This window comes from Alternaria incomplexa (assembly GCF_024043165.1).
Source record: "Alternaria incomplexa strain BMP 0042 chromosome Unknown scaffold_17, whole genome shotgun sequence".
In the NCBI taxonomy this organism is placed as follows: Eukaryota; Fungi; Ascomycota; class Dothideomycetes; order Pleosporales; family Pleosporaceae; genus Alternaria; species Alternaria incomplexa.
In genome coordinates this window covers 134,015-158,994 of record NW_026249866.1, presented here as the reverse complement: position 1 = coordinate 158,994, position 24,980 = coordinate 134,015, and the positions used below count along the sequence as shown (strand labels likewise).

Sequence of the window (24,980 nt, the reverse complement as noted above, 5' to 3'; positions counted from 1 at the left end):
TCCTCCCACCTCCCAACCCCACTATCCTTCCTCCTCCCCTCCCCTGTCTCCTCACCCCCTGGCGTAAACAGTTCCGCACTCAACACCAAAACCGCAGGCACAACCGCCAACGCATCGATCGTGCCGCTCCGCCCCCTTTTACCATGATGTCGCAGATTCATCATCGCGTTTACTTCCCGCGATTTCACCACATCTTTGCGGATGCGCGGCCAGTCTTCGCTGTTCCGGTCGCTGGTCTTGGAGAAAGGGGATGTGGGTGAGGTTGGCGACGTTACAGACGCAGATGTAGATGCGGATGAGGAGCTGCGATGCCGGAAGGGGGATAGTGAGGAGAGTGTGCGGGAGCGTCCGCGTTGTTTTTCGGGTGGGGAGGAGACGGAGGGGTTGGTTGGTGGTGATGGGTGGGTTGGTGGGGATGGAGATGTGGTGCGTGGTGTTGTGATACGGGGGAGTGGGATGTTGATTTCTGTGTAGAGGGGTCCTTCGTAGTGGACTGAGAAGGGCTCTGATGTTGATGTGGCGATATCTGAGGTTGAGGGTATAGGCGCATCGAGGTCGTGTTGTGGGGTTGTGGGGGCGGAATCTAGGGCTGGGAAGGGCTCGTAGCATGGGCTGTTGTGGTCCATGATTTCTATCATCCCTGTTCTTGATCTTTTGATTTTTTTCCAACGGAGGTTCCTTAAGGTCTTAAGGTTGTGAGAGCTGGAGGGACGAAGGACCAGAAAGTTGCGGCGTGATGCGTGTATATGGCCTGGAGGCGCGGTGATCAAAAGTGTCGCGCGGTGGGCACAGCCTCGTTCAGGCAACCCTTTGTTTTGTCACGTCGTTGACGCCCGAAACACGCGCGGGATGGCGATTATCTCAGACTCTCAAAAGATCGGGAGTCTGCACAGCAGTGAAAGCTTCTGTTAGTCCACCGATTGGTATCGTCGCGCTGGTAGATATGCAGGTGTTTGGAAATCGTTGTTGACAGTCAAGGCCCAAGAATCAACAACCCACACGAACGCGTCCCAAACGCGATACATATACGTCTAAACCAAAAGTAGGCTCCCATTATCTGCACTTCAGCTGATCGCAATAAGCCTCATTTCCACACGCGTGCGGCTCAGCGGCGGTGTCGCGGTTAGCAGCTTTCGCGAGCCGCTTAGCCGATTGACATGGCTGTGGGGGCTGTGCAGGTTCGGCGGCTGACATGAGGATGAGGCTCAGCGCTACAGTAAGACGACACTACAAAGCTGACGTCTATGTTCCGTTTTTTTGTACGAAATTTGATGTTGTAGCTTGTCAGATACTTTGGTTGCGTCAAAATGTGACCAGCTACACGTGTATCAAGACAAAGTGGATGTGTGATTGAAATGTATTATTCATGTTGTCGTTGACATCATCATTGTTGACTATATACAAAGCTGCATCACCGCGAGCTTACAACAGGCTCAAAGTGACCTTCGCGCCCTTGACGCCCCTGTGAACGTGAGGCTCACGGACGCTCCTCTTCGCGGTGCCGTTGACGGGCACCCGGGCTGGGAAACCCTCCCATGAGAGAGCGTAGTTGGCAACCGCGGCAGCAATACCGCGAGAGTGTAGGAGCCAAGCTCCCTCGTTGAGGTTGGTGACATTGTCGGCAGCCTGGTGGTAGTTCTGGTCAAGGATCTCTCCTGCGACTCCACCCCAGATAGCCTGCTCCTCGACGGTCTTGACCTCATCAGCACCAGTGGTGGTACCACCTGCGGGGATGTTGGCGTCAAGGAAAGGACCGTAGTCGGAACGGCCGTTGAACTCGGTAGCGTTGCTGGAGATGTTGAGATCCTTGAAGTAACCCTCGAAGAAAGTCTCAATCTGGTCGCTTCCAGCGGGTCCACTCAGACCGTATGCGCTGCCGTCACCGTCGTAGATCTGGTGGACGTAGTTTGGAGACGCAATCATGTCGAAGTTGAGGTATGCGCGAATGTCAAGAGCTGCCGCAGGAGAGAGGCTCTCGACGAAGAAGGTGGAGCCGAGAAGACCGGACTCCTCGCCAGACCAGAAGCCGAAGCTAACAGCGTTCTTGACGTTGTACTTAGCAAGCGACTTAGCGACGTTCAGGATGGCAACGGTTCCCGAGCCATCGTCGTTGATTCCAGGGCCAGCACCAACAGAGTCAGTGTGAGCACCAAGCCAAAGCTGGTTGTCCTTGTCACCGCACTTGCTGGTAGCAAGGACGTTGTTCGTGGTGATGATTTGGACGTCGGTCAAAACGTCCAACTCGCCGGTGACAGTAGCACCGCCTGCGACCTTGGAAATGATTGCCTGGCCCTCTGCCTGAGACAGAGTAACACTCGCAACGTAGTCACCCTCCGGGCGGGGAGGGGGGCCAAGAGTTGCGCTGATAGTGCCAGCAACGTTGTTGTAGATGATAGCAGCTACGGCGCCAGCGCTTCCAGCAAGAGCAGACTTCAGTCCAAACTCACATTCACCGCGCGAGATGAGTGCGATGCTGCCGGATACTTCCGCGGGAAAGTCAGACGCCTCGCAACCGAGGTTGTTGACGGGAACGATGGGTGCGGTGACGAGCCCATCGGTAGAGGCTGAGTACTCAAGAATCGTGGAGTTGATCATACGTCCGTCGATGGTGAACTTGTTGAGCGTGCCGTTCAGCATGACATAGTTGGAGAAAGGCTGGAGCGTGACATCGTAGTATGAAGTAGACTCGAGCTCGTTCTTCAGCCAGTTGACGGTGTCATTGTGAGCCTCTCCTCCCATGATCCTGTTACGGGCTGGGTAGCTGTAGGCAAAGTCCTCAAGCTGCTGAGCACCCCTCATCAACTTCTTGATGGTGATGTCCTTCTGGAGAGCTGCCTACAATGATCATTAGCATAGTTTCAACGCGACTGTTGGGGGTTGAAGTTCATACCTTCGTGACCAGAGGCTTCTTGGGGCATGGCTTGGCATTGTGACCATCCTGGCGTTGCCTGATTTCCGCCGTAGGGACGGCTGCAGCACCAACGGCGAGCGCAGCGAGACCGAGAGTAACCCTCATATTGACAAATCTGCTCTATCTCGAGTGTTTGAGATGGTAGAAGCAAGCTGCGGCGTGTCCTCTCTCTGGAGTGCGGAACGTGCCCTTTATAGATCTCTGTTGCAGCGATCGTCAGGTCGTGCATGCGTCGCCATGCACAGATTCCGTGGACCTGTTCCGTCAACCAATTCTGCGGCCATCGCGTGGACTCGCAATCAACGCCCTGTCTGCCAAGCAGCTCAATATGAACAAGCTCATATCATTCGCCCATGGCTTCTCCACTCTTCATGCTTGATCAAGCAGCTGGTAAAGACAAGCCGCGCCAATGCCTGCTTCATTCCGGTCGAGTCCTGGGCGGCGTCTGGGCACGCCTGATAGTGGCGCTCAATTGCGAGGTTCCCGCAGCGCAATTGGAGAGAGAACTCATGCGGGTGGATGCCGGCGGAGGCAAGATCACGCTCGCCAAGAAAGCCGGATGGATGCTCATTAGGAAGGTGGCCATGTCCGGCTGCGCGACCCGCATGAGACCCGTTCTGTGGCCGTTTAGGATCCACGGTGTATCGCGGAACACTCAAAAGCCCTCGTGAGGTTTGTCATCGTCGCCTCTTCCTTCAGGAACCCCGCTTCGTGCGATCTGGGCAGGTCATTTCGGGTGTCGAGATTGACGGCCGATAGCACGGCATGCGGCGCCGAGGTCCCTGAAAACGGGGAGCTTGTGCCTGGCGCACGGAGCAGCCGATAGCTGGAGAGATAACGAGACCAGCTCAGGGCTCTACAAGAGCAATCATCTCGGAATAAAAAGAAAACGGCAAAAGATCTGTCGCGACAATCGATGCATATGAAAGAGATGCAGGAGATGAAAAGGGAACCGATGGCATATATATCTCAGAGCACCATGTTGTCCTCCTCTTGGCGACACCATGGCCTATTGGGCAGCTCCCGGCCATATCATGGCTGGCTGAGAACCTTAACAAGCGTTTGATAGCAGCTCCTGGGCCCAAAAGCGATGATCCTCACCTCACTATACGAACAACTCTGAGCTCTTTAATTGATTGCTTAACATTGAAATTATGAGTAAGCGCCCGCGTTACAGTTCATCTGTATCTTTGATATACAACAAGACAAACAGCGTCGGAACAAGACAAGTCTACTACAACCTTCGCAACAATCAGGGGAAAGGACATAATCCAATAGGAAAGGTCCAAAAAGCACGCCGACACAGCAACGAAGAGCCCACTCTTTCCGCGCATAAAACGTCAAGCCCTTTCCCCAATCATCGATGAGGTCGCAAGAATTTTCGAACCTTCCCTCGCCATCTGGCGTCGGACAATCATCTGCAAACTCCCGACCCAGCCACGTCGCATTCATACACTCCAGCATCCTTCCAACTCGCGGGGTCCAAGTATCGAGCGCCATGATCTTCCCCTCCTTATGCCACGGATGGCTCATTATCTCTGCAGTGATGATTGCCGCGGGACTTGTCGGAAAACACATGTCTGCAGCAACCTGGAAGACCGGTACGAAGGCGGGTTGGTAGAGGCTTACTAAGAGCGTAGAGGGCGTGATAGAGAGGTATTGGTATGGCTCTGATACCACCGTAATGGGAGGGTGGCACTCAGAAAGCATGACCATATCTTCGAGTTTGTAGGCCGTGTCGCGAGCTACGATTGGGATTGGGATTGGTGTGGAAGACGTGGTGGAAGTGGCGGCGTACCGCTGCGATAGGTGGCTCGAGATGGCGCAGGCGAGCATGTGCTGTGTAGCTGAAGTATCTTCCTTTCTGCCTTCCTCCTCTGTTCCGTGCATGGTTCCGAGGGCTACGCAAACAACGTTGTCGACTGCTACGGTGAGAGCGTCGAGCTGCTGTCGTACACTCGCCCAGAACCTACTTCGGAGCAAGGATGTCTCGAGGTTTTTTGGGATTCCTTTGTACTCCTCGGAAGAAGAGCAACGTAGGCTCGCCTGCTCACGTGTACTCTGAAGGCTATCGGGCTTCAGCGCCCTGGTATCACTGAAATCGTACTTAGTATCCTCGCTGTGAGTTCTGATGCGATACGCTGGGAGAGTCGGGTCAGAAGCACCAATGAAGACCCCGCTGAAGCCCAGGCTGACCGCGGGTGAGGCACACGGTGGAACACGCTTCTTCACTTGTCCACTGCCTAGTACACGTGGTAAAGATATGAGCGGCATGGTCAGATCACCCTTACGAACTATCTCGACTTGCTCTGCTGCTTTTTCGAAGAACGCGCGGGTGAAGAGTATTCCGTTGTCCAGGGAGGCTTCGAAAGCCCTAGCATCTTCGAAGACTTGTGGACCGTACGATTGGCATTGCTTTTCTCTGTCGTTTTTGATACGTTGGGCCATGTCGCTGCGTTCTTTTCTAGATGATGAGGATGTGGGGTTTGCGGGAGCTTCTGCTGGTCCTGCGATTTCTATCTGCGCTGACATGGTGTAGTAGATTCAAGTCTAAATTCTCAACTGCTGCTTGGTGAACACAGGTCTGATGCGGCGAAGAGAACCAGACAAAGTGCCGTTTTTGCACAACTCAGGACAGCATTGTTGCGGCGCTAAGGTATAAGCAACTCAAAGGGTGATGGAACCTTCACAGTGTTCAATGTAGAGTGGAATAGTGAGCCTGCGCATTTGTTAGGCGAAAAGCTTTTACACTGGAGCTGTGAAAGATGATTTTGGAATCCACAGAGGAAACAAACGTGAATTAAGTGATAGGAGCCTGTATGGTAGACATAACGTGCATTCACCGGCGCAGTGATAGCATTGTCTCCACAGTGGCAAGTCTTTGGAATCACCATACTCCTTATCAACAAGTCTGGTGTGAACGTCAGAGATTGTGAATCGCTCGGATCGCGATACCATGAGATGGGGGTGCTAGAACCAGATCAAGATGTTGAGTAGCCCAGCAGTCTGAGATGTAAATCGCTCGGATCGCGATACCATGAGATGGAGGTGCTAGAACCAGATCAAGATGTTGAGTAACCCAGAAATCTGAGATATAAAAGCTTCGTCTTAATGAACCCCCACAACACCCCTTCACTTAAACTGATCCTCCGTAACACCCTTGCCCATAGCCGCCGTAGAACTAACACCACCCGACACCATCTTCAGCAAATTATCCACATAATTCGCGCCACTCCACTTCTGATGCGTAAGCACATCGACCTTGTTCTCCGCTTCCGGCTCCTGGATAATCTCGCCGTACGCACGCATACCCTGCTTCGCATACGCCTTGGAGAACGTATCGGCCATGAGCGCGCTCTGGTGCAGACCAGCGAGCGTGATGAACTGCCAGCAGTAACCCAGCTTGGCCAGGCGCTGAATGTAGGTTTCTTGCTCGTCGCGTGGCATGGCGGCTTTCCAGTTGAAGGAGGGGGAGAGGTTGTATGCTAGTCTGTTGTGTTGTTAGTGTGTGTGAGGGGAAGTGGGTGGAAGAAGACGTACTTCTGCTCGGGCCAAACGGCATGCACGCCGTCAGCGAATTCTTTCGCCTGCGCGAAATCGGGCAGCTTTGACTCCATCCATATCATGTCGCAGTAGGGTGCGTATGCGATGGCGCGGTTGATGGCGGTTTGGCAACCACCTTGGTATCTGTAGTAGCCCTCGCGCGTCCTCGCGGCGTCCCAGTTGAAGTACACATCGACGCCGGTCAGGCCTGCGGCGATGGCGCGTGCTTCTGAGTTGCTCTTGCCCTTACTCTTCTCCATGAACTCGTTGATCATGCTTTGCTTGTCGACATGTACACCGGCGTTGATCGTGTCGATTACGGCCTCGTGGTATAGCTTGAGGTTGGCCTCCTTCGTCCATGCATCTTCGATTGCTTGGAGCTCCGCGCCTGTCTTGCCGGCTTGTTCGGCGGCGTACATCAGCTCGCCCAGAGGCTGAAGGGCAGGGTTTGTGCAGCCTAGAATGTAGTGGTGGTCGCGTGGGTCGATGGTAGAAGTGATCAGGGTAGCGGCTTCTGAGTCGGTTCTGGCAACAGCAAGTAGGTCGGTTCCTGTCATTCAATTGTTAGCCTGTGTTGAAGCTGATGATCGAAAAGCATCATCTTACCCATGATATCTGCCTGCGCTCTGATAGCGACCAGACGGTTGATATGCTCGCTGATCGGAACCAACACCTTTCCAGCCATATGTCCGCACTTCTTCGTTCCTGGCGCTTGGTCCTCGATATGTATACCCGCAGCACCCTTCTCAATGAACAGCTTCGTAAGCTTCATGATAGCTGTGAGACCTCCATGTCCAGTATCGGCATCCGCGATAATCGGTCGTAGGTAGTCTACGCTGGCGACTTTCGCACGGTCGGCTTTCGCGGTGGTCAGGCGTTCTTCCCGTTGCTTTCGGTCGTGGAAAAGCTGCGCCATGAACAGGTGGCCAACTTTGTTGGGGACGGTTGTCTTTTGTTCGTCAGCTTTCGTTCCTCACCGCCGTTCATTTCTGTAACTTACGTAGGGGTAGTCTGCTAGATCAGGACCCGGCTCGTCGGTCGATGAAGCTGTTGACGATGCTTGCCATCCAGAAACGTAAACAGTATCTAGATACTTCGCCATCTGTGTGACCATGACAGGGTCGAGACATCCGTATGTGTAGCTGACGTCGTTGTTCCACATATTGTTAGCTTAGAGCCTGAAGTGTGACATGACTACCATACCTTGAAGCGTCCTTCCACAATCTCCCAAAGCTTCTTCGACTGATGATTGCTTGGGTAGGTGATCTTGAGATTACCTCTCTTCGAAACGATATCCTCAGCAGTAAACGGCCGCCTCGTATACCTCCATCTTGAGTCCGTCCACCACTGCTTAACTTCCTGGACTTCCTTCTGGAACTGCGCGTCCTCGGCGTCAATGTTCGCCATGATGAGTGATGTCCAAGATGCGTAATAACAACAGAAAAGCTAGGTATTCTCGACACGACGGATGTGTGTCTGAAGAAATGTGAACAAAAAACTAGAGGGAAAGCTCGTCCTTTGATAAAGATGACCAGCAATGACACCACACGCACTCTAGCCTCGGTCTACCGAGCCAGGAACCTTGGGGGGAAGCCAAGCGTCTTATAACCATAGCATCAGCACACTCACACCAGCACGGCTAGCACAGCACCCCAAGGGAGCTCGGGGACGACCGGCTGGACGCACCATTGGCCCGACTGCTGCATCCGAGGAAGCTGGCAGCAACGTCTAGCGCTGGCCATGCACTTGCTCGAGCGTTGTTTTGCGTTGCCCTCGGCCCAAGGGGAATTGACGTTTTGGAAGGCTGACCAGTGTAGATCGGGGTGGGGATGGGGGACCAGCGGAACCGTGACGGGGATGACGTTTGCCAATGGTCTTGGGTCAACTCGGTTTGGACAGAGCTGCATCCTTCGTTATCATCCTACTCCTATATCACAGTTCCCATCTCGATGCACTGGAGATGCTGTTCGGCATGACACGCGACAGTATGCTGCAGCTTCACATGTCGATGTTTTGTGCCTCCGCTTACTGGTTTTCTGGTGCATGTGAAGACGCACGCCAAAATCTGGGGTCGCGTGTTCGCTAGCGTTGCGCGGGTTTTACCTCGGTTGATCCTGTCCGGAAAAGGCCTGGACCGCTATTGATCTGCGACTTTCACAAGCAGGCATCTTCGCTGTTTAGGGCGCTTTTGTCTCGGAAAACACGTGAGTGGTGTCATTGTTGCGTCTGGAATATCTCGGATAAGGCTCGCTCGGCAGCAGTGACGATCCCGGCAAATGCTCGTGGCTGGGCGTTGTACCGCCATGTGCATCACCGTTATTCGGGAAGTATGTTGACTAGTTGAATTGTAGTTAAAGAGGAGAGTGATCTATGTTTCATCTGTAACCCTTCAAGGATTCATACATGTGACACGAGTACACCGCCAACATGCTCTTCACCAATGACCACCAACCCCAGTAATCCATCGCAAGCGCATTGGAGCATGCCGACCAATCCCTTCTCATCACCAAACCTTCTAGGCATTGAGCTGACAGCAATCCTGGTGCCGAGCCACCCCAACTCATCAGCTGTCGAGCAGCAACATAGCACAGCAAGATCCTGATCACCAAATCCACAAGCCCAACTATCTCTGTAAACCCGAAACAAAATCGCTGTGCCAAGAAAAGCTTGGTAACGGTCCTGCGGTAGTCACAAGCGTACTGCTGTCCGAAGTAACCCCGGACATATCGATCCAGCTCAGAGAATGGCTGGGCGCGGATATCATCTACATTGACCGCGGAATTTTGTGGCGTGACTGAGTATGCAGGGTCGGCGGGTGGGCACCTTAACTTCTTGAGCAACCACCATCTCAGCTCATCGAGATAGCTTCTTCGGACTGGTGGCGTGTTCTCGTCTTTGAGGCGTATCGACGAGCGTTCTGAGAGTAGCAGAGGTAGGAGCTGGGGACGGCACAGCCATAATGTCCTGTTCCGTTCGTCGGTGAAGATGCATTCGCGATCGATAGCCTCGGATATGTACGTGTAGTGGATGAGTCGCGAGTAGAAAGCTGGCGTAAGCACACGGATCTCCATGTTCTTGTATGGCCGGTTTCGACCAGGGACGTGTGTCGTAGCGATCTTATCGGTGGGGATGTTGGGAACCGACGCCTTGAACGTGATGCAAAAGTCTACTTCGGTTTGGTTTACGAGTACGTGTAGGTAGTTTCTGAATACTTTGTAGAGTGTTCTGGGATTGTTAGTTGCATTCGGGTAGTGCCTCACGCGTACTTACATCTCAGCGGAAGTGGGAGACCGACCAACGCTCGACGTTAGCACCTCCGGCCGGAACCACACGTGCAACTTCCTCTTGAAAAAGATCTTGCCAGCTTCTCTGACGATGCGCGGGAACGTTACGAAGCCTACCCACCACCAGCTCAGGATGAACCGCAGAGTTCCGAGAAAACCCAATTGATCCGGGTCAATGGCCTTCTCAGTAGAGAAGAGACGAGCTACAAGCTTCCCATGGTCCTTCGAAGATTTGAGGGTAATCGTATTGTCGATCAGAGGGTTCTCGTAATGCACAGAAGGGAATGGGTTTTGGGCCTTCAGCGTATACGAACCTTTTCGAGAGTTGAACGGCGAAACATGGAAATCTTTCATCCATACATCGGTAAATTTCGACTTCGCCCGAATAGGTATCTGCGGTCCGTGTTCTTCGGATCCAGACGTTTGTTCAGAATCAGATGTGCGCGGCGGACTGGCAGGACTCGAGCCGTCAAGCAGATACATGCGTCTTTCTCCGAATGTGTTGTTGACTTCGAGTATCATCTTCACAAGCTGATGTTCGCGATCGTAGATATACCAGAACGAAACCGGATTGAATGCGTAGCCCAAGAAGCGCGGTGCCGTCACCAGGTAGGCATACTCCCATTCCGCATCTTCAACATGCTGAGCCCGCAAGTACGACCTCAGTTTCCAGTAGAATCCGGACGCGCCGCCACCTCGTTCCAGATAATCCTCCGCTCTTATCCGCAACCACCATTTACCCAAAGTCTGGTCATCTCCGCTTGCGAACTCTATCCCCTGGTATTTAGCTCCGCTTGGAACGATGGGAAATCCGCACTGAAGGTATGAGTATGCGAAAGCATGACGCTTCGGAAAGATTCGAGCATGCGACGTTTGGCACGGGAAGATCTTTGGCTTTGGCGTTTCCACATCAGATCTCCATCGACTGATATCAGGCGTGTTCGCAATTGGATCCTCGTTGCTGCGAAGACTGCGCCATAGAGAAATCGCGAGGATAGCTAGCGGTATTGCGACGCTGAAAACGGCATATGTACCAGGCAACCCTTCAGCCCAGCCCCTCCAATCATTCCAACTCTTCAACACAGTCGCAACCAATTTCTCTCTCGCCAACCAGGCATACAAAACCCCAAGCACCGCGCAATCCGTGAGGACCCCACGATCTCCACGCCGCCGTCTATAAACACATCCTCCGATCCAAACCGCGAGCATCGGTACCTTTTGCCACCCATCCAAAGCGGCAAAAAGCAGCGGCAACCCCACAGCCGCGCTTTCGAAAAGGGAAACTCCCAGATCGCGATCGTTACTAGCAATCCGCATTAATGAATGTATCTGTTAGTATCACCGTGACATTGAGGGATGTTGTGATGTGGATTGTTGGTGGTGCGATAAGTGTCAGATCGAAGCGTGGTTTGACGCTAGACCCTTCTCATGAAATGTATATGCAGGGTCCCTGGGTAAAGCATAGCCGCCGCGAGAAATCCCCCATCTGGAGTTAGTCAGGACCAGAGCCGCATCGTCGAAGACGGCGAGGAGCTTTGATGAGACGGCGATGTAGGGCTTTTGTTTGAACGCCGACTTGTAGAGCTGGTGGGAAGGAAGACAGGAGGCTGAACCGTTGAGGAAGGTGGGTCTAGAGCTGTAGCTCGGCGATAGGTGCGTCATCGGGGTTAAGTCGGCATCATCATCAAAGCTATCGATAGCATACCGTATGCTCAGGTACAATCTCAATGATCAAGCCTCTATTCCCCAAGTCGGCGCCATCGACATTTGAGACCTCCACCACCTCCCTTCCGCCTCCCCCACCCACCCATCAGTGCTCAGCTCGAGCGCGACGCGACGCGACGCCGCCTGCAGTCTACGCGATGACCGGACTTCGAGCCGGCGCCACGATTTGGAATGATGCGTGACACACAAAAGCATGCAGCAGTACCGACGCATGCGTCTCCTCCCCCTAGCAGCATGTAAGGCCCAAAGGCTGTTTCTCATCTGGACGCCTTCTCCCTTGTCGTCCCCATACAACGGATGAGGAATATCGATTCCCCCCTCGTCCCAAGCACATGCCCCTAGACGCGGGGGTATAATCACAGTGTCGACAAATCAGCTGTCTCGAATACTAATCGCGTAACCGATGGTTACACTGAACTCCACGTTCTGGGGCGGCTTATCTCAGCCGAGGACCAGGTTCGCCCACGAGAGCGGTGTTGGTCGCTGACAGGTAAGCGATTGCCCACGCAATGAACAGTGAAATCCGGTCTTGGCTTGTATTGCATGGCTGGGCAGGGCGTAAGGACTTCATGGTTGCGCGCCTGCTTTGAGTTCTGGCCCTGGAGCTTTCTGCGCGTAGCGAATCTTACACGCTTGTAAAATTGTGAGGTCTCAAATGCTACCTCAGATCAGCGCAGAGAGCCTTGCGGATTTTCTGGTGGTATTGCCGGTACACTGGAGTCAGGAACTGTCGGTCCAGAAGAAAGCGACACAGGCCGAACAAACACAGGCGTCGGACTTGTAAGCGCACGAATACGCGCCCTGAGTTCTTCCTCTTCCGCAGCATGACCAATAGCAATTCGGTCCCGAACTCCGTCATCTGCAACTTCCTTGGCTGGACAACAAGCCCGTGTCGGCATCTCCAGGGTACTAATGCTGTCTCTACGGAATCGCAAGTCTCTGTCGATTTCCACGGCAGGTAGTCCGGGAAGCGAGCTGCGCGCCCCATAGTAATAGTAAGGGCTGTGGGATTGGCGGAAGCCGAGTATTCGGTTCAAGATGCGTTTGAAGAGAGGTTGGATGGATGGTGCTGATGCGCAGATGATGGCTGTGTTGATCTCGACTTGGGACCTACAGTGCAATCAGTAGCTGTCTCAGATCTACGTTCTGTGCGAGTTTCACTTACCAGAAGATGATGTATCCCCCGTAGTACCGAGCGTGTAATCCGCTATTGGCCCAGAGGTTCAGCCCGCAAAGCCGTACTGCAGATGCTATGGGAATGAGAAGACTCACAGCAAACACGGCTATGACTGATAGGCGTTTGGCTGTTCGCATGCGCAGTGAAAACAGAAGTGGCATCGGAAGAAGTAGTATGACGACGTCGGATGCGATACTCCAGCCTGCTTGCCAGTAGAGAATGATCCTTAAATCGAGACAGTAGACGGAGCCCCTGTCTCGCAATATAGCAGCGCCGAAAGCGACAGAGGGCTTCTTGGGACATTGAAAGGCGATAATAAAGATCAAGATGATCGTAACAGCGGTGACGATGACGATCGATATCTGGACTAGTCTTCGAAAGGTTCGTTGGGTTGCAAAGCCGAGGTAGACTGGAAGTGTAGGGATTAGATTGACGTGCATTTGGACGACATAGTCAAGGATTGTACTTACAGACGAGTATTGAGAGCTTGATGAGACCCATTATGAACTGATAACCGATATGGTATGCGTACCCTTCCAACCGTCAGGATGATCTTGTGTTTGCCAGCACAGCTACTTACATGTTGCCACAGCACCTAAAGCGTAGCGGTCCAATTTCGACTGCTCTGCTTTGACCTTGTGGTTTGCTTAGCATGTTGCTGTAGCACGTCCGATACTTCAAAACACTTATTCTCACCTTTGATCTGACGCCTGGGTTGTAATCGACCCCGGAACCAAATAAGAACTGATAATGGTTGCAGGCGCAAAGCCCCCAAGTGAAGACCCACGGTCGATTAGTATATGACAGTTCACAACTTGGTTTCAACTTACTAATGCCGTTGCCATTAAGTAGTCACTTAGATTAACCTTTCTGATGATCCATCCTCGCACGTAGAACCTAATATTGATGAGCACAATGGGACAAGGGTAGAACGATGAGTATAGAAAACGAACCGAATAGCGATCACTACTGTCGAGAGGGCCACCAGGACGAAAGCTGTGATTTCGATAGTGGGCCGTAGATCGTTTGGGCTAAACATCTTGACTGCACCCATTCTTGCACGGCATCGGAACAGTGACGTTGTAGCGGTATTTGCAGTATGGAATGGACGTTTGTAAATGAGTGTATGGACGACGTGCCCTCAAGTGTATGATACGAAGCACCAAGACTCGTTTCGATGCCCGGCACGGGCTGATCATGAATCGAAAGACTGGGAATACCCGTACACTTAGCGAGCCACGAGGTAAACCACGGGCTGGGGACTTGCGCTTCGGTAGCGCCACGATCATCTCGAATACCTAGTCGAGCAGGGCGTTTCTCGGCATCCGCAAATCCGTATACCCCACGACCGGCAACCACCATGGGCGTCAGTCTGTACCCATGTCATATCGGTATCTGTCAGATGGTACAGTCACTGTGATTAGTGCCTTGAGCTTCCAGCTAGGATGTTGTATATTGGAGAAGTGAAACCATGGAGAGCGATGATGGCCAATCGATCTAGCTACTGCGTACGTTCACCCTTCTGCTGAACTTGATGACTATTTCCGGGAGTTGTACCACTTCTTCACGGAGTTCGGTTGTGCTGCTGAGTTGACACCGGCATCTACTGACTCCTGCGTGTCAGGTCATGCAGGCGCAGACGATGAACTTTGCACAAGTAGTAGGCCAACCAGAATGGCGAAAGCCGATGCGGCGCAGTTGATGACGGCTCTCATTTCAACAAGGTTCTGGAGTGAGGTGCGGTCGAACGTGTTCACGTGCTTTCTGCAGGTTTGTATTGGGGCGCCTCTTCTCAACGTGATGGATAATGCCTGCAACTCGGGAGGTATGATGAGGATTTGACCTTGCACTTAGCATATACGTGAGGCGGGGACAGCTTATGATGCTATGCCACCAAGGGATGATACCGTGTCTGGCCCCCCATAAATGTAATTACCCGCGGCTAGTCCGATGTTGGTGTTTGGCGGGTTCAGCCACTACGAAGCGAGCAGCCCAACGGCGCGGCTTGGAGCTGACTGGACGAGTTTGCCTTGCGAGTGCGTCAGAACCAAGCATGAACCGTGAGAAATTCTGCGTCCACGAGACTCGCCCGATTGTTGGGGCTTTGCCATAAACTGTCGACGCAAGGTCGAACTCTCGATCGGGAGCAGGGATGTTAGACATGGTAATCGAGGCCTGGTGAGCGATCACAAGAACTTGGTTCGACTACATGGAGGGGACCGCGGAGAAGAAAAGCGTGGAAGCATGATGGAAGCGCAGAGGCCATTCAACGTGAATGTCCTGCATGCATGCGCATGGGGGGATCCGGAGAGCGACCAGGCGTGCCAATGAACTGTGCCGTCACCAAGCATAGAAGACTGGCATTTGGATCAGCGAGCGGAAATGATGGTAAACGTTTGATCTGAAACCTGAGCGAGACTCGTCGCACGTTGAAAGGCGTTGTTGTTGGCGGGCACTGGCAAGGCATTGGACAGCGGGCGCGCGAGATGAGCTAGGGGAAGCGTTCTAGTCTCCCAGGCACATTCAGGGTCTTGGGCATACGTCAGCACGCCGTGACGATCAACAACCCAAAGTACGAGGGAGAGGAGATTGTCAACACAGACCTGCGCAGTGCTATACTACGTGCAAACTTCACTTATACAGTCTGATTGAATACCTTGTCACTTCACACCACTGAGTCTATTGATATCATTCACTGTAGCGCAAGAGAGCCCAAGGCCTGTTGATTAAAGGTCAAGGGTGTATCCCACTCGGCAACTTCCCTGAACTTGGAAAGCGACGATAGCCACCGCGTGACGACACAGGGACAGGTTTATTGCTCGCCATAGGCCCGACTCGCAGCTTCTTGTATAGGGCGCCCATCTCGCCTCTTGCGCTGTTTTCCACTTTGCGACACGAACAGAGCAGATATCACCATGAGCGCAACGAACACGGCAGCCGCAGCCCCTCAGCAGCCCAACCCGCCCGCATCCGTCGCACCCGCATCGAGCGCGACCAAGTCGACCGACGATGGCAGCATCCTGAGCAAGGGAAAGAAGCTCCTGGGCCTAGGCAAGAAGAAGGATTCAGAGGCCGGTAAACAGCCAGCAGAGAGCGCATCAACAACCACGACACCGACACTGCTCCCCTCGCCCCCAATGTCACCGCCCGAGCAACGAGCATCGCCGCGAGGAAGCCCGCGCATGCTGCCTATTGGCGCATCTCCTGGTCGGCGCATCCGCTCTACGTCGCCCGGTCTTCACAGTCCCGCCTCGTCGCTCATCTTCGAGCGCAATGTACAGGAGCCCGAGCCCTCAGCCGACGTGCCTGCCCACATCAAGACGGAAGACCACATACCCCCCGCGCTGGATGCGACGTCCCTCGCAATTACCGACAACCACCTCAACCCCGACGAGGTGGAGATTATAACACACACGGCGCATCAGCCCGCCGCCGTCGCAGTTGCGGGCAGCATAACCGACTCCCTGCACTCGCCACCTCTCCCTCACACAGAATCTGTGGCGTCCAGCCATGCTGACGTGCCGGACTCAGCACCTGGATACGGCTCGCTGGACACGGCGGATCCCCGGCGCTTGAGCTTCATCTCATTCGCAGACGTGGTGCAGGCAGAGCATGTTGAGCACGATAGGCAGGAAGTGTTGGGCGCCACATCGACGGAGGCTCTGCAGTTTATGAGCCTCTCGTCGACGGCAAACCGATCGCCCTCGCCAGTGCGGTCTGCGGCGTCTTCGCCCCCAACCACAAGCGGAGCGGCTTCGCCCAAGCACGCGGATCTGTCGCGCACGCGGTCACCGGCGAGTCCTACGTCACCTCTCGTGCTCGGCAGCCCACACCCAGCGTCGGGCGAAGAGCTGCCAGTGCAAATTGAAACGATGCGACAGGCGCTGCGCAAGACGCACTCGGGCGACCTCAGCGGTGCGCGCTCGCAGCCATTGAGCGCGGCGAGTGTGGAGGAGAGCGCGGCTGACAAGCCCCCGTTCAAGTGAGGAGCATGGACATGGGAATGGACTAATTTGATTTTGCAATGTTGGGAGGTTATAGGCAGGCAGTGGGGTTATTGGGAGGTTCAGATATCCACGAGGCGCCGTTTGCAGTAGTTGTTCGATACCAATGCGGAGAGAATGCTATGTTATATGTTGCGTGTTATCTTATGCTCTGATCTGCAGTCGTCTCCCCTGCCTACATGTCGATTCTAGAATCGGTGAAGCAGATAGATGAGACGTCGGGCACAGGGACGTTGGGCACCCAAGCGCAGCTGGGTAGAGTCGTCAGCTGGCGTCGCGGTGTTTGGGCCGGGGCGCGGTGATTTAGCGATGCATCTCAGCGGCGCCAAGGCTGGGTGCTAGTCGTGGCCATGTTGGCTCGCTAGGGCTGGCGGTGGGCCTCTGACTACCTAACGACAGACCATTTTGCCCGCGCAACGAGGCCTGCGATGCGCCTCACGACACCAGACGCCAGTCCTGCCGCGCCCCCGCCGCCCTCGTCCGCCGTCACCGCACTCCCGCCAGCGCAACGGCTACCAGCTGCCAGAGCCGGGCCGCCTGTCGTGTGTCAATGAGCAGCAGACGACACCGCAGCGGTCCGCATCCATGGACCAGCAGACGCAGCAGCGACGCAGCCGGAGGGAGGTGAGCGCCTCCGAGGCCGCCCAGGGCGTCTACTCCCTCCACGAGCGCGACGACGTCCGCCATGCCCACACCATCCGCACCGTCACCCCCGACGACCCGCCGCCCTCGCAGACGACCACCACCTCGACGAACACGGCTACGGCCACGATCCCCGAGGACGGCCTGCCCGTGCAGACGTTCCAGTCCCCGCCCAACAGCCCCCGCTCCCACAACAGCCAGCTCAGTAACTCCCAGCGCACCGCCAACCCGCGCCAGTACGTCGCCCGCGCCTCGAGCGACTCCGAGTACCGCAATGCGCGCGAGCAGACACGGCCCCGGACCCGCACCCTCGAGGAGCGCAGCACCCGCGAGCGCTCGCCCTCGTCCGTCTTTGGCTCCGGCCGCCACCGCATCGGCTCCGTCGCCAGCAACCAGAGCAACTACCAGAGCCTCGAGGAGTCGGTCGTCACCTCCATCGGCCACATCTCCACCATCTCCCCGCCCCAGCAGCCGCCCCGGACCTCGAGCACCAATAGCCGCAGCCGCCTGACCAAGCAGCAGCAGCAACAGCAGCAGGCCGCCCACCGCTCCACCTCGCCCGTTCTCTCGCCCTCCAATGTCCCGCCCGACTCGTGGGTCTCGCCTGTCCCGGCGTCCGACGCTAAGAAGCTCAAGGCCCTCATGCGCTCCACGTGCGGCAAGATGCAGGGTCTGCTGGCCTTCCGCCGCGGCGAACCAAACCCCTGGGGCCTGTCGTACTGCTACATCAACGACGAGGCCGGCAGCCTGGTCTACGAGCCCAAGAACGACACGTCGTACACCCGCACCCTCATCCCCGATCTCCGCGGCTGCCATGTCAAGAGCGCATACGACGGCGAAGCCTACACGGCCTACATCCACGTCGTCGTCCACAACTCGAAGCTCGAAGTCCACCTGCGCCCGCCGACCCAGGAAGAGTTCGACTCGTGGTTCGCCGCCCTCTTGTGCTGGTCGCCCATGCGTCCCAAGGGCATCCAGAACAGGATGGCCAAGCCCCAGGCGCCCGTCATGATCGAGCGCCGCCTGCCAGACAGCCGACGGCATTCCGAGGTGTCGCTCCTCAAAGACTCGCCCAAGAAGGAAGCGCCCATCATCAAAGTCGGCAAGATGATCTACTGGGACACTAGCGTGACATACAGCAGCAATACAGGCACCCAAAAGAACAATGGGCCCGGGGGACGCCCCCAGGCGTACAGAGTCCAGAGCCACGGATCCCGCCGCTGGAGAAGAGTGTCGTGCACGCTCCGTGAGAACGGAGAGCTCAAGCTCTACTCCGACACCGATGTCACCCTTGTTTCCACCGTTCAGCTTTCCCAGCTTTCCCGATGTGCCGTTCAGCGATTGGATCCCTCCGTTTTGGATAACGAATTTTGCATTGCCATATATCCCCAGTATACCGCTGCTTCTTCTCCTGCATTAACAATCCTGCGTCCCATATTCCTATCGCTAGAGTCACGAGTTCTGTACGAGGTCTGGATCGTCCTCCTACGCGCCTTCACCGTTCCGCAACTATATGGCCCCAAATCGCCGGACGCCATGACCGACGAGGGCACTTTGTCACCGTCTTTCGGCACCCAAGACATGTTCCGCATGGAGAAATCATTGTTCGTGAGGGTCATTGAAGCGAAACTCATTCCGCCTGTAAGCCCCAAGGTCTCGGATAGCAACGGAACGACCCCAATACGACCGTCTTCGTCTGCTACAACCAACCCGGGTGGCTATCTCGTTGAAGTGCTACTAGATGGAGAGACACGTTCACGAACTACGGTCAAGAGCGAGGGCAACAATCCGTTTTGGAGAGAAGAGTTTGAATTCCTGGATCTACCCGCTCTACACACTGCTTCATTACTCCTGAAAAAGCGACCGCCGAGCTACAACCGCACCGAAAAGAGCGGTTTCGAGGCCACCAACTCCGACCCATATGTCTCCGAGGGTGGTTACGCTGGTATCTCTTTCGATCAGACTGTAGGAAAAACCGACATCTATCTGGACGACCTCGGCCCGAATCAAGAGACGGAGAAGTGGTGGCCGCTTATCAACATGTATGGAAACAGTGTCGGCGAGGTACTGGTCAAAGTCAGCAGCGAGGAATGCGCGATTCTCATGGCTCGCGACTACTATCCACTTTCGGAACTTCTCCACAGGTTTTCCAACGGAATAACACTTCAGATCGCCCAGATGATCCCGAACGAGCTCAGGAGGTTATCAGAATATCTCTTGAACATCTTCCAGGTGTCCGGGGCAGCTGGCGAGTGGATATGCGCGTTAGTCGAAGAAGAGATTGATGGCACATTGAAAGAGTCACCTGCTAGTCGGTTACGGTTCAGTAAAAGACTGGGATCAAGTGAATCGAATGAATCCTCGCTGGCCACCTTTGGTTCTGCGAGCGACCGCGAGCTCTTCGTTCGCGACATGGGCAACAATGCCAAACTGGAGGCCAATCTGCTCTTCCGCGGTAACACCTTGCTTACGAAGTCACTGGATTTGCACATGAAGCGACTTGGGAAAGAGTACCTGGAGGAGACTCTGAGCGAGAAGCTGAGAGAGATCAACACCAAGGACCCTGATTGTGAGGTTGATCCAAACAAAGTCACATCACAACACGAACTAGACCGGAACTGGAGAAGGCTGATTAACTGTACTGAAGAAGTTTGGCGAGCCATCTACAACTCCGTGGCGAGGTGTCCACAGGAGCTGAGATTGATCTTCAGGCACATCAGGGCCTGTGCTGACGACCGCTATGGAGACTACCTCCGGACGGTGCAGTACAGCAGTGTCTCTGGCTTCCTGTTCTTGCGCTTCTTCGTTCCAGCGGTGCTGAACCCGAAACTCTTTGGCTTACTGAAAGGTGTGAAGTTCTCCACTTCTGCTTTAACCATCTCGCTAACAGTCATCTAGATCACCCCAAGGTCAAAGCTCGAAGAACGTTCACGCTCATTGCAAAGTCACTGCAAGGTCTGGCGAACATGTCTTCATTTGGCACCAAAGAAGCATGGATGGAGCCTATGAACCAATTCCTCACCACGCATCGGCAAGAGTTCAAGAAGTATCTCGACGATATCTGCTCAATATCGACCACGTCGCAACCCGCACCGCCGATTCCACCATCGTACAGTACTCCGATTGCCATTCTTCATCGTCTGCCTCCGACGTTCAAAGAAGGGTTCCCATCATTACCATACCTCATCGATCATTCACGCAACTTTGCAATGCTAGTCAATCTCTGGCTAGACAACACACAGAAGAGTGCGCCTGACATACAAGCCACGGATGGTGATCTCCTCCGTTTCCACAACATCTGTCTGTCTCTCAGCGAACGCACCAAGGACTGCCTAAATCGCGCTGAACCTGCCGAACGGCCGTCATCATCACTGAGTGTCAAGTGGGAAGAGTTGGTCGAGCAGCTACAAGGGGCGCAAATCGACACGTCACGAGGTGCAGCAACGAGGAATCGTGGACCAATACTGGAAGAAGAGATTGAGGAAACCCCGCTATCTCCAGGCGGCGGCGATGACTATTCGTCTTCGTCTACCAGCACACCCATCACAATGCAGCCACCACCTCGGGCACGGCATCAGCAAAATTCGAGCATCTCAGCATCTCAGAGCTCTTTGAAGAGCAACAGCTCGGCCACCATATCTTACACTAATCCCTTTGCGAAGAAGCAATGGTCTGGTCAATACACGCCCTCAGGAAACGACTCGGTGAATGCCTCTCAGTCCGCGTCTGCTTCGGCCAGTGCATCAGCATCGGCAACCGAGGATACACCACCAGGGTCCAGCGATGGTCTTCACATGGCCCCTGCGCCTTCCTACCCGCAAGCCTTGACTACGACGACAACGACCACGATCTCTACATCTACCTCTACACAGTCCTTCAACTACAGCAATCCAAACTCTCACATCAACCAACAAAGACCTGCCGCTGTGTCTACAAACTCGCTCGTCGGAAGACCACCTCGTTCAGCAGGCGGTCAGAGTATGGAAAACAGCGACAGCGGTAGTATCGCAGAAGAGGAGTACACAACCGCCCTCCCCGCCTTCTCCGAGAAAGCCACCAAAGAGAAAAAGGAACGCGGCTTCCGAGGCGTCCTCCCCTTCCAACGAAAAGGCAAACGCAAGGACAAAGACAAGGAGAAAGAGGACAAGAAAGACAAGGAACGAGACAAGGAAAACCGCAAAGACAAAGGCAAAGACAAGGACCGCGACCGCGACCGCAGCGCCGAACGCGGTACCAGCGCCCTCGGCGGCCACCAGAGCTACAACGACATGGGCAGCATGCGCGGCAAACACACCACCCGCGGCGAAGACCGCGACGAGGAATTCTGACTCCATGGATGGTTTACTGAAAGTCCTCGCGCGATTGCTAGACGCGAAATCAAGAGGAGGAAGAGTGCAGGCGAACTTTTGGATAAAGCGAGTCCATCGTAGTGGATATCTTGCTTTCGGAAACTCTCTTCGCTCTTTGTCTCTGTTCTGTCCCAGGGCGGCTGCCAAATCTATTTTGATTGGCAATTATCAAAAAAGCTAAAAGCTTGTACTTCATACACACACTCACATGTTGCATCGCCCTGCGTTTTGGGCGGGCTAGACGTCGATGGGAACAAAAACGCTTGCATGGCATGGGCATGGGCATAACATCACAACAAACCGGGACGCTGGTTCTGGGAGACGACTTTTACCTGAACTATTCTGTGTTTGCTGCTACACGATGGAACTTTTGACGTTTTTACACATGGCGCGTTAGAGCGATGACTTGTTTGTTTATCGTCTTGGTCTTGGGGTTTTTTGATTCGTTTAGATTTTCATTTCTAGGGGGGTTGGCATGACAGGGTAGCCAGGCACGCAGTAAGGCATTTTAGGTTGGTTGAGGGGATGGATGGGTTGATGAGGTACGTTTCTTTTTGGGTGTACATAGCATTTGCAGAGTTTGGGGTTATGCATAGATATCAATGTGGTTGTTTGTCATGACTGTTTATGCCTTTTTCTAAAGTGATGGCTGTTGTATAGTGAGATGCTGTTGGTTACATCGAGGAGGTGGAATCTACATAGACTGCGTGCATCTACCGTCTTCTTTCACCCTCCCCTCTTCTTTCCTACTTCCTACTACCCTCCCTATAACTCTCCCCAAACACATCGCCTTCATCATCAGACTCGCCCATCTCTTCATCGCTATCTTCATCACCGCCGTCATCTCCAGAGTCTGAGTCTTCGCTCCGTCCCACCGTGTGGCTAGATGTCTCACTCTCTTCGTCCTCACCCTTGTCGCTCTCGAAATCCTCCATGCTCTCATCTGAATCTCCTTCGCCCTCACTAATCTCCTTTCCGTCATCTTCATATGCTGCCAGTGTAGTGCTGGAAGCCTCTGAGCGGCCTCGTGTATGACTAGACGCATCACTCTCGTCGCTCTCCTGACCATCTTCACGGAAGGAGCAGGTTGCAGAATCTACAACACCCCATCTGTCGGAACGTGACGCTATCCTTTCCCCTGTTGCATTATCCCCTCCCTGGATCATTCCTTCACTTACAGTGTCGCGGTTCCTGCGCTTGGTAGCATGCGTTGCGCCAATGCGGAATGAATCCTCTTGAGTGGACATGTCTGCAGTAGGGTTGTAAGAGTGGTACTGGCGCATTGTACCGTTGGAGCGGAAGCTGGTAGCGATGAGAGGACCGAAGGGGTTGGCGGGGGTAGTGTGGCTTGGTTTGTGTGGTGGGGTGGTGGGCATGGTAGGTGCTTTTGTTGTGATGATGGTGTTGGAGATGATTGTGCGAGGTGGATATGGGTTGGAAAAGAGAGGAACGAACGACAGATGTCATATATGCAGCGAATACTCTACATTGAGACATTTGCTAGAAGAACTGGGCTACAAGACATGTAGTTGTCTTCGAGAGGTCTCGTCAACATGTCATTTATCCAGACTGCAAAGTGAGACAAAACAGATTTTGAGTCACAGTACCAGACAATTCCAGTACGTGAGCGAAAGCATCTCAAGCCAAAGTCGTTCCTCCCAGAGCGGACGCCAAGTTCTCCTCGTCTTCCCTCAATTTCTCGAAACCAGATCTCAAGAGCCTGAAGAAGTCATCAACATCCATCCAAGGAACACGCGTGAGGTCCGAGCGAGGCCGGTTCTGGATAGCCTTTGGTGCCGGCAGTGACGGATCGACAGCTTGAACGAGTGAGCGAACCGGCTCGGAGTCCCAATCGACCGCAGCAAGTCCGTTATGTTGACGCTTTGCTAGTTCTTCCATCATTCTAGCTTCGCGTATATCCTTGATCTTGTTTCGCTTGACGAAGATGTTTTGTCCGAGCTTCGACACTGCGAGAACGTAGTGGAGGATGAGAGAAGGGCCATACTTGTCGTATCTGTGAAGTGATTTCGTTAGCAATGACTATAAAGCGAGTGTCTTTTCATGTCATGTGAACGTACTCATCTTGAGAGATCTTCCCCTCCTCTCGCATGAACGGGATTTCCTTGGCCTCAAATTCCACAACCTTCCTCAAAGACGGCGGCAGAGACTGCCTCGTCAACTTGCTGATAGCGTTGTCAAGGCCTTGGATAGTGTGCTTGTCGCGGACGATGAACAAATCAAGTCCGCTGTTCATCCACATATGGATAAACTTCTCTTGACTTGCGCAATCGTCGCTCGTATCTCGCAGGGAGCCGAACCAGGCGTCGATGAACCCGTGGACGAACTCGCGCACTTCGTCACCGGGTCCGCATAGATCAGCGGGAAAGTCGAGTGACCAAACATACGCCATTCCGACGAGGTTGTAGCGCGTCATCTTGTAGTACTGCGCGAATGAGTGCTCGGGATCGAGAGCGTAGAACCATAGTCCGCGGATGAGGTGGGGATCTTGTGTAGAGGTCACATCGAAGCTGGTGAGAGCCAACTGGAGGAGTGATCATGTTAGCGAAGCCGTCATATGCGTGTTTACAATGGACTTACCGAGTTGTAGTTCTTGAACAGCCACTCAAGCTGCAGGTCGTGAGGGGCGCAAGTGATGACAGCCTGCGACGGCTGAAAGTAGATACCATTGATGTTGGGCTTCCTGATGACGCTACCGTGTACTGCGGAGAAGATCACATCCAGGTTGGCTTTCGCCGCGCTGTCAAGTGCAGAGTAATCGGGTGTTGTCATCGCGACGGTCGAGAATTCTGCGACGTCGCTAGTCCTGGGGTTGGTAAGAAAAGAGTAAAAGAGATTCGACCGGATGTGAGAGAGATCTCTGCCTAACTAGCCGGTCGGTGTGCGCGCGTGGCTCACCTTCACTAGTCTTGGCAACAGACTCGGAATATTGTGGAAGACAACAAACATGACATCACCAAGGTCATGTCTTTTAGCTCCAAAACTTTGACCGCAGTATGCGGGTGATTTTGATAGTGTTCTCTTACGTCCTTTGGATATAAGTAGATTAGACCTTAGTAAGAGCAAAAAGAAAAGCGCAAAAAAGTGCTAAAAATAAGGCGCAAAGGTTGACTCACCCGTCACCCAACATCAGCCCCCTCCAGGGGAGGAAGGCCTCCGCTGAGATTCGAACTCCCGTACTTTGCGACAGGACTTTAACCTGCAATGGATAGAAGCGTGCGAACACGCCACTGAACCTTATTAAAGAGATCTTCTACAGATTGTCGTATATAAAGCAGAGCAACAGTAGTACTCGTATTGCAGAAGAAAGAAACATGACGTTGGTAA

At 53.9% G+C, this 24,980-nt stretch overlaps 7 protein-coding genes across 7 annotated transcripts; 2 read left to right on the top strand and 5 right to left on the bottom strand.

Annotated features, from left to right (window-relative positions):
* Positions 1-1,422: 1,422 nt before the first annotated feature.
* On the bottom strand, positions 1,423-3,016 carry J4E90_009691 (uncharacterized protein; the record flags this gene model as incomplete). Its single annotated transcript, XM_051439210.1, has 2 exons — positions 1,423-2,835; positions 2,891-3,016. The coding sequence occupies 2 exons, from the start codon at positions 3,014-3,016 to the stop codon at positions 1,423-1,425; spliced, it is 1,539 nt and encodes a 512-aa protein (XP_051286814.1).
* A 3,027-nt stretch (positions 3,017-6,043) lies between these two features.
* On the bottom strand, positions 6,044-7,861 carry ICL1 (isocitrate lyase 1; the record flags this gene model as incomplete). Its single annotated transcript, XM_051439209.1, has 5 exons — positions 6,044-6,401; positions 6,452-7,004; positions 7,061-7,403; positions 7,455-7,596; positions 7,653-7,861. The coding sequence occupies 5 exons, from the start codon at positions 7,859-7,861 to the stop codon at positions 6,044-6,046; spliced, it is 1,605 nt and encodes a 534-aa protein (XP_051286813.1).
* Positions 7,862-9,214: 1,353 nt separating this feature from the next.
* Positions 9,215-10,947, bottom strand: J4E90_009689 (uncharacterized protein; the record flags this gene model as incomplete). Its single annotated transcript, XM_051439208.1, has 3 exons — positions 9,215-9,218; positions 9,278-9,679; positions 9,725-10,947. 3 exons carry the CDS (start codon positions 10,945-10,947, stop codon positions 9,215-9,217), a joined length of 1,629 nt encoding a protein of 542 aa, XP_051286812.1.
* Positions 10,948-15,555: 4,608 nt separating this feature from the next.
* J4E90_009688 (uncharacterized protein) lies at positions 15,556-16,626 on the top strand (the record flags this gene model as incomplete). The annotated part of the gene is made up of 1 exon (XM_051439207.1): positions 15,556-16,626. One exon carries the CDS (start codon positions 15,556-15,558, stop codon positions 16,624-16,626), a length of 1,071 nt encoding a protein of 356 aa, XP_051286811.1.
* Positions 16,627-17,229: 603 nt separating this feature from the next.
* Positions 17,230-21,614, top strand: J4E90_009687 (uncharacterized protein; the record flags this gene model as incomplete). The annotated part of the gene is made up of 2 exons (XM_051439206.1): positions 17,230-20,134; positions 20,185-21,614. The coding sequence occupies 2 exons, from the start codon at positions 17,230-17,232 to the stop codon at positions 21,612-21,614; spliced, it is 4,335 nt and encodes a 1,444-aa protein (XP_051286810.1).
* A 767-nt stretch (positions 21,615-22,381) lies between these two features.
* On the bottom strand, positions 22,382-22,918 carry J4E90_009686 (uncharacterized protein; the record flags this gene model as incomplete). Its single annotated transcript, XM_051439205.1, has 1 exon — positions 22,382-22,918. The coding sequence occupies one exon, from the start codon at positions 22,916-22,918 to the stop codon at positions 22,382-22,384; it is 537 nt and encodes a 178-aa protein (XP_051286809.1).
* A 355-nt stretch (positions 22,919-23,273) lies between these two features.
* J4E90_009685 (uncharacterized protein) lies at positions 23,274-24,425 on the bottom strand (the record flags this gene model as incomplete). Its single annotated transcript, XM_051439204.1, has 3 exons — positions 23,274-23,649; positions 23,714-24,177; positions 24,234-24,425. 3 exons carry the CDS (start codon positions 24,423-24,425, stop codon positions 23,274-23,276), a joined length of 1,032 nt encoding a protein of 343 aa, XP_051286808.1.
* Positions 24,426-24,980: the final 555 nt, after the last annotated feature.